General features: G+C 40.8%; 1 protein-coding gene across 1 annotated transcript; it reads left to right on the top strand.

Annotated features, from left to right (window-relative positions):
• Positions 1-449: 449 nt before the first annotated feature.
• On the top strand, positions 450-5,666 carry LOC149842659 (UDP-galactose/UDP-glucose transporter 2-like). The gene is made up of 7 exons (XM_090001533.1): positions 450-817; positions 2,689-2,717; positions 2,805-3,006; positions 3,129-3,371; positions 3,499-3,600; positions 4,764-4,871; positions 5,308-5,666. Exons 1-7 carry the CDS (start codon positions 692-694, stop codon positions 5,557-5,559), a joined length of 1,062 nt encoding a protein of 353 aa, XP_089857659.1. The 5' UTR covers positions 450-691; the 3' UTR covers positions 5,560-5,666.
• The last annotated feature ends 3,047 nt before the right edge of the window (positions 5,667-8,713 follow it).

The following is an 8,713-nucleotide window of genomic DNA, read 5'->3' as shown; positions in this document are numbered from 1 at the left end:
TGTCCTGGACTGGAATGCTGTCCTGTCTATCCTGGGCAGGTTGTTCTATCCAAACCTGTACAGGGAGTCAAACGCTCCCTTAAAGGCTTAAAAAAACAATTTTTCAAATTTTTGGTTACTCTCTCGACAGTTTTATATACATTTTTAGCATTCTTAGACTTTATATATTCTGATATTTTTTTTGGAGATTTTCTTAAGGAGAAAAAAACATTTTTTTTATCAATTCAGCGAATGATTTTCTCCCAAAAAAGAAAAGTGACATCGCTCCAACTCCAAACGGAGCAAAGAGATCCATTACCTGCACGAAGGGACATGGTTCGTCATTTAAGTTATACGGGAGGAATCCCTCGTAATTTCTTCTCTGCACACCCGATTTCCTCCTCCCTCTCTCTCTCAGAGTGCATGCAACGCGTCGAAACTTTCTGAAAACTTCAATTCCTTTTTTGGCTTCTTCGTTTCTCTACCTTCCTTTTTAATTCCAGGTTGCTTCTCTGTGGCTCTAATGCCTTCTCTCTTCTTCTTCTTCTTCTTCTTCTTCTTCTTCTTCTTCTTCTTCTTCTTCTTCTTTCTGTTGCTCTGAGACATCAATTCCTTGAGATCGCTTCGTCTTCCTCTCCGTCTCGTTTTCCCTCCTTCTCGCTTCCTTCCTTCGGAAGATTGTGGAAGGGAAGAGGCGAGAAGAGAAGATAAAATGAAGAGCGAGGCGCAAGAGAAGTCTCTCTTCGGAATCTCGCTCTCAACGAGGCCAAAGTGGCACCAGTTCCTCATCTGCACATCCGGCTTCTTCTTCGGCTACCTCGTCAATGGAATATGTGAGGTAAAAGGAGAGCCTTTTCGCGGTTTTTTGCACTCTCTCTTGTGTTTTGCTTCTTTTTTTGGATTGAAAGAACGAGTTTTGGATGTAGTTTTTTGTCGTTTTAGTCTCTGAGACCACGATCGTGAAGATTTTCTTGTTTCTTGCGTTTCGAGATCTCGTAAAGTGCATGCGGTTCTGGATTTTGTTCTGTTAGGCTGAGGTTTTCTTGGAGTTCGTGTTTTCCCCGGTTGATCAATCCCTTGTTTGGAGAGGAAATGGGAAATGAGTGAGTTTGGGGCGCGGTCGGTTGCTTTCTCTGTCTCTGTTGATCGGATTACGGCTAGGAATTTTACGATCTTGATTTTTTTTTTTTTGGTTTTAATTGAAGATGCTTCAGAATTTGTTTAGTTTTGGGAAATTTCAGGGTTTAAGACGTGATTTTTTCATCTCTCTCTCTCTCTCTCTCTCTCTATATATATATATATATATATATATATATATATATATATATATATATATATATATATATATATATGTGTGTGTGTGTGTGTGTGTGTGTGTTTCATCGCTTTCCTGTACTTTTATCCCGATTTGACGGGAAATTTTGCTCTGCAAAGACTTGGACGGAAGATGTTGTCTGGATTTACTTGCGTCTTTCTCCTTTTTACGTTTCAACTCTTGAATCTTGTTTTGGAAGCAAGATTTTCACTTTCTCTGGTTCTTTCTTTTGGCTTGTTCAATTTGCTCAATAATTTTTCGTTTCTCTTTATTCCGGAACAGTTGAGTTACGTCGCCAATTTTTCATGTTTTGATTTATATTCTCTTGGAATTGCATGTTCTTCTTTACATTTTCTGATTTTCTCAGGAAAGAAAATGTACCATAGTTGAAACAGAGTATGTATAGGACATGGTGAACTTGTCCCAGCGTTGTTATTACCCTCTTTTTCTGCCTTTTTTTCTCTTAGTGAACCACTTTGGAAGGGCTCAGTTAATAGCTATCTTGATCCTTTAGCGTTGTATTTCTTGGGGTCCTTTTGGGGAATTCTCATGGCCTACGGTAGGAATAGGAATTTTTCTTTTTTTCTTTTTGGTAGCAGGATTTGTGGAATTTGGAAATTGCACTAACTTTTCCTCACGGATTCCTTTAACTTGCCTGGTGGATAGAACTTTTTGCTTAATTTCTATATCTAATCCTTCAAAGGTACTCGCATGAAACTCTTTCTCCGGTATTCCTTTTCTTTATGTTTCTTTTTAAGTCGCCTTACAGACTACTTTTTTCTTGATTTTCTAATCCTTCTTAAAGTATACTTATGTTTGAAGTTCTTGGGATGCTCTGTTTTGCTTTCCTCTGTTTCTTTGTCCAGAGGTTAGAAAATTGTATACTTTTCACACAAGTATTTGCTCTGTTCAGTTATGAAATTCATCTGATTCTATAAGGGTTTTTCATGCATGTGTTATTGATTCTCTTTGAATCCATTCAGCCTTTCATTGGTGCTTCCATAGATGTTAGACTTGAGTAACACAAACATTGGTGAGAACCTAAGGGCTCCTCTTTATGGTTCATCCACGGAGAGTGAGTCAGGGCCCAAGATCAGTAGGAAAGGCGTAGTTGATGAACAACAGGTTAATATTAAGGGGTCCCAAAGGACAGAGGGGGCTAGGTTAGCTGAAAGATGATTATCGGTAAGCGGAGGAAGCAAGATGACCTTGCTTTTTTTTCAGGGTAAAAAGGTAGAGAAAAATGCTTCGAGCCAATGTCCAAGGAACCAGTCATAGAGGCTTTGAAATGTTGCCATGCTATGATTATTGACCGTTCTGTTGTATTCCCGTATTATTAAATCTTGGTTTTGCTCTAAGCAGCTCACTGACTTATTGACCTTGCTCTGTTTCAGGAATATGTTTACAACCGTCTGCATTTCAGGTTAGAACATTAATATATATTCTATTGAATCTCTTCGGATTCCTGACTTGACATTGGATTATCTCATGTCTCTGATTCTTCTTGCAGCTACGGATGGTACTTCACATTCGTACAGGGTTTCGTCTATTTGTTTCTAATACACCTCCAAGGGTTCCGCATAAAGCACATGGTGAACCCATGGAAGACCTATGTGAAGCTCTCTGCTGTTCTCATGGGATCACATGGCTTGACAAAAGGATCCCTTGCTTACCTCAATTACCCAGCTCAGTTAATGTTCAAGTCAACCAAGGTGACATCTTACTACAAAATCATGGGTACTGATATTTCTGTTTCCACTGAAGAGATTGGTAATTCTGTTATTAGATTATGAGTCTCTGTTCTTTTTTTATTGCTTTTTTTTATTAAAAACAGGTGCTGCCTGTGATGATAATGGGAGCGTTTATCCCAGGATTGAGAAGGAAATACCCTTTGCATGAGTATGCATCGGCAGTGCTGCTTGTTATTGGCCTCATCCTGTTCACTTTAGCAGATGCCAACACTTCTCCAAATTTCAGTATAATTGGTGTTCTAATGGTTTCCGGTGCTCTGGTGATGGATGCTTTCTTGGGCAATTTGCAGGAAGCCATTTTCACCATCAATCCAGACACCTCTCAGGTGATTATGCTCTCCTCAATTCCCGGGGCTACTCTCTAGATTTTTGTTGCTTTTCGTTCCTCTTTTTTCCCCTTTCTTCTGGCGTCCTGATTGAGAAGAAATGTGACTGGTGTTTGTTTATCTACAGACGGAGATGCTGTTCTGTTCAACGGTGGTTGGGTTGCCGTTCTTGGTGGCTCCAATGGTCTTAACGGGAGAGGTTTTCAAAGCGTGGAATTCGTGTGCACAGGTCTCTCTCTCTCTCTCTCTCTCTCTCTCTCTCTCATGAAGAACACTCCGGTTCAGAATTTTCAATGGAACCTTACCTACTTTGCAGCGTCCAAGCATCCAAAGAGTCACCGTAGTTCTTTCCCAACTTTCATTAGAACGCTAAAGCCTATAGAGTCCCGAATAGCGTGGGACTTGCATAGTTGACCTACTGTTAGATAGGCCTTTCTCCTGAAAATCGTCTAAAGCTAGCAACCTATTATTTTAATTACTTGCTCTTGGGATACCCAATGAGCAAGATAGCCAGGATGCCATCCTTTTTAGATGTGGATGTTGGGCTTTAATCACTCACTTGTTTACCTGATTTTGTACCACCCATCGTATGCAAATTGGATTGTGGTCAAGGACCCTAAGCTATAAACTAATCGTAGAAGATGTATTACGGAGTTTCGTGCTTTAATCTTCAGCTGTAAGATAGTTTGTTGCCACTTCCCGGGTCAAGGATCGATGTACTTCTGACATAAAAAATATGTCATATGGCACTTTTTCTAAGCATTTGAGACTTTGGTTAGTTGACCAGCCTCTTTTAATTGGTTGAAAGCTATATATCAATGAGAATATATATATAGAGAGAGAGAGTCATTAGAACATGAGAAGTAGAAATATGGGCATTTTCAATGCTTTTTTGGCATGGTGAATTTGCTAGGAATTAACCGTTGGATAGTGTATTTTCGATGAAAAAATGTGATTTTTGAATACTTAATATTTATGAAGATTAAGAACCATTCATTTTAAAGCCTTAAAGAAATCTTATTTATGCATCAAAATAAGATTATTTGAGAGCAGATTCTTATAAAACCAAGCATGTAGATCGCATCGTATGGTTAGATTCAATAGAAAATAACAAAAAAATCATGAAAAATGTGGTTCATACATTAGTTCTCATATTATAATCTCTCTCTCTCTCTCTCTCTCTCTCTCTCTCTCTCTCTCTCTCTATATATATATATATATATATATATATATATATATATATATATATATATATATATGACCGTTTCCCTAGTTCATTCATGTGCATGGTCCCTCGTAAGGAGATCCAGGGCTTGCTGAAGTGCTTGCCTATGTGACAGGCACATTTCATGCTTACTCTTAATTTTTAAATTCTCTGTGGTCTTGTTGCAGCATCCATACGTATACGGCGTTCTCGTGTTCGAAGCCATGGCCACCTTCGTCGGACAAGTCTCTGTCTTATCCCTTATCGCCATCTTTGGTGCCGCAACAACAGCTATGGTGGGTAATTGTCCAATATCCAAGCCTTCTTTTTCCTTTTATTTCTCTCTTTTTGCTCCTTCCACACCAATTTATCCAGAAAATCGGGAAATTTAGGTATTTTGCATCATACGACATATGATGGGGTCCATCATATGTCCGTAGCCATCCAGATGCATCGGTTGGATGGCTAGGATCAACATATGAGATCCAACTTTCGCGGAAAATTGGGTGGATTCCTACCTCCATTTTTTGCTTAGTACAATTTTCCAACTTTTTTTTGGATGAAAAAGCTGGACATTTTTCCAACTTACCCGGATAAATCCGAACGCATGCATCTACTTGTCTAGAAAACTCTACGCGGCTGTGATATCGTTAAAATCTCACTTTATCCCAGTTTTCTGGATAACACCGCTAACGTTGATTTTCTGGCCTCTCACGCCAATTGAATAAATAGATCACGACGGCTAGGAAAGCAGTGACCCTCCTCCTGTCATACCTCATCTTCACCAAGCCACTAACTGAGCAGCACGGGACTGGCCTGCTTCTGATAGGCATGGGTATCACCCTCAAGATGCTGCCGGACTCCGCCGTCACCTTCCCAACAATCGAGGGGACTAAGCCGGCGAGACAAAAATGTCCGGAACAGAAGGAGAATGGTGCTGAAGGGAACGACGAAGCTAGCCAGAAGTTGGTCTCGACGGTTTGATTTTAGCTCATCCATGTCCTTGTCTTCCCTTTTCAGGACTAAAAGATCATACAGCGAAGGGATGGCATCCAGAGTTTTTATTCTGGTGGACTATTTCGGGCTGTAGAGATGGCGGGGGGGGGGGGTGACCAAGATGTAAAAGGTGGGGAGAACGGGGGAGTTGGATTTGTTGAAATAATCTTTGAAAAGGCAAAGATGGGTGGTTTTCTTAGGAACTTAAGTTTCTTGATAATGTTACATTGGCAGGGAAGAACGATTCTCATGTCTGTATGTGAGAGTGGGACCATGATTTGGACCATCCATCTTTGTTTGATTACTTTTTAATTTTTGGTTCATATTTCTGCATAAAATTTAGCTGCCCTGCGTTCGGCACCGCGTTAAAATGTTTTCGGCGTGCTTTGTTACCTTGAAAACGTGTATGTTTTGCGTTTGTCTGCATGAGAGAGAGAGAGAGAAAGAGAGGAAATGGGTTCCACTCATCTCCTATGCCATCTTTATCTTCATACCCGTTTTTAGGATTTCATTGATGCAGGTTGTTTTGATCAAATCAGACTCTAGATGTGTGATCTGCATAATTCGTTCAGTGAAGATCAACCATAATCTGACTTGTGTGCAGGATGCGATTAAAAAATCAATGATTGACAAAATACAAAATTTTGTAATTTAAAAAAAAAATCACATTTTTGTCAAAAGAAATGTGATCCAAGGGTCTGTTATTATTAAATCCAACCATGCTGAATCCATAATGTTAGATCTGATCAAAACAACATTCATCCAAAGAGTTGAAAGAGGGGTATGAAGGTGGGGGATGACATAGCGGATGAGTGGAAGAATTATGACATAGTATTTTCAATACCCCAATAATTTAAGAAAAAATGAAAAAAGCGAAGGCTCTGGAGAAAAAAATTGGGAACAACCTTGCCAATCTGACGAATACTTGACCACCATCTCTTGTTGGCTTGTTTTTTTCTAGGAAATCTGACATATACTTTGGAAAAACATGATCCAAAGGTCAATTTCCATTAAACTTAATATACATGGGCTATAATGTACCAAAATTTCCAACTTGAGAGTCATATTTTTACATAAAAAGTATGGTCCAAGGGTTGATTATGCTGATTTGTGGCTTAAATGGGTTCAAGTGGGACCCACACGTAGACTTTTCTTTATGGTAAACCATATGAGATGGAATTTATATAAGACTTAACTTTTAAAAACCCAATATGATGGGTATTGTGAGTTTTTTTTTTTGCTGGTTAAGTTTCTTCGTCGAGTTATTTGAGTGTTAAATTGAGAGAGAGATAAGACTTTGGGGTTTTGACCTTTGGTGGTTAAGGGAGAAAGTGGGTGGTTTTGCTTTCTTGGGAAGACTTCTTTTTTGTGACAAAAATAAAGATATTGGATTGCATGCATCGATCTTCTTGGTGGGTCGAACGACAGTATCACTTATTTATGGTTTTATTTATTTTCTCTCTTGTATTGATTATATTAATAAAGACTTGTGGTACACTCTTCGTGAATGTAGGCAATTTTGTCGAATCATGTAAAATCTTCTTGATAGTTATTTGTAAAATCTTCTTGATAGTTATTTGTTATTCTTATTGTGATTGTTTGTGTTTTCTAATAACATCAATATCATATGGGCATGAGCCTCAAAATCACAAGTGGTATCATAACTATTGGTTTTATGAAAAATCATATATGACCTCAAGGGTAATGAATATTAAGTTTGAGGTGAAGAACTTTGATGATAAATAGAACTTTGCATTATGACAAAGAAGGGTTAAATATTCGTGGGCGGGCCCCCTGTCGGCCAAGCAAATACAATGACAGAGGGGCAGATCTCCTTGCCGTTGTTGCTTAAACAAGGGCAGGGGGCAGAGCCCCCTCCCGAAAAGTACCAGCGACAGGGGTGCGGGCCCCCCCGTCGGCCGAGCAAACACAACGACAGGGAGGCGGATCCCCCAGCCATTGTTGCTTAAACAAGGGCAGAGGGCGGAGCCCCCTGCCGAAAAGTACCAGTGGTAGGGGTGCAGACCCCCCTGCCAGCTGAGAAAACACAATGGCAAGGGGGGCGGATCCATCTGTCGTTGTTGCTTAAACAAGGGCAGGGGGCTCCACCCCCCTACTAGAAAATACCAGCGGTAGGGGGGCTCTGCCGCCCTACCGGAAAATACCAGTGGCAGGGGGGTGGGTCCTCTGCCGACAAGTTGGAAAGACGGACAGGGGGGAGGTGCGAGGGTACGGGAGGCGAGCTCACCAGCGTGGTCGCTGGTGGACTTCGGTCGAGTTGTTGAAGCCAGAGGAACAAGTGGTGGGTCACTGATGGGGTCGCTTAGGAAAGAAGGGGAGATAGTGTCGGTTGATGTGGCCGGAGATGGATGGGCATATATCGGTCGGTGTGGCCGGAGAGGGAGGCGATCGTCGGAAGGGAGAGAAGGGAAGGGAGGAGGTCACCAGAGAGAGAGGCGGTCGCCAGAAGGGGGAGAAGGGAAGGGAGAAAGTGGTCGGAGAGGAAGGCGGTCGCCAAAAGGGGGAGAAGGGAGGGCGAGCAACGGGGTGAGAGAAAGGAAAAGAAAGGGGGCTCGCATTAGAGATTTACGGAAAATTTAGCGATGGATTCACGATGGAAAAATTTCATCACAAACTTTGTCGCAAATTTGCGACGGAGTAGAGACGAAAAATTTCTACCGTTGATCCATCGCGAAGTTGCGACGGAGTTTAAGACGGATTTTTCAGTCGCGAATTAGCGATGGATTCATGACAAAATTTTTTCTGTCGCTAATTCTGCAAATAATTCGAATATTAGCGATGGATAGTTTTCTCTAGCTAATCCGTCATAAATTTTGTGACGAAAAAAATCCGTCGCTAATTAGAGTTTTTTTTGTAGTGAGAAGAGTTTCATAAAAGGGGAAACTCTCTTCTCCAGCCCATTCAGAAAGGGCTGGAGAAGGGGGGGAACGTCACCCCTTCTCCTTCACTTTATAAAAAAAAAGACAGAGAGAAAGAAAGAGGAGAAAGGAAAGAGAGAAAAGAGAGAGAAAGGGGGAAAAAAAAGAGAGAGAAAGAGAAGAATGAAGAAGGAAAAGAGAAGGAGGAAGAATAAGAAGAAGAAGGGTTTTCTTCTTCAGCCATCCAACCTCTATTTTTCGTC

The sequence above is a fragment of the Nuphar pumila genome, chromosome 3, assembly GCF_984573655.1.
Source record: "Nuphar pumila chromosome 3, dmNupPumi1.hap1.1, whole genome shotgun sequence".
NCBI lineage: Eukaryota > Viridiplantae > Streptophyta > Magnoliopsida > Nymphaeales > Nymphaeaceae > Nuphar > Nuphar pumila.
Note: the sequence above shows the minus strand (reverse complement) of the source record. Positions and strands in the feature narration are given on the sequence as shown.

Excerpts from the sequence above, each read along its gene's own strand:
- LOC149842659 (XM_090001533.1), top strand. The coding sequence starts at position 692 with ATGAAGAGCGAGGCGCAAGAGAAGTCTCTCTTCGGAATCTCGCTCTCA. Across the intron at positions 3,372-3,498 it reads TCAATCCAGACACCTCTCAG|ACGGAGATGCTGTTCTGTTC; the intron begins GTGATTATGCTC and ends GTTTATCTACAG. Across the intron at positions 3,601-4,763 it reads CGTGGAATTCGTGTGCACAG|CATCCATACGTATACGGCGT; the intron begins GTCTCTCTCTCT and ends GTCTTGTTGCAG.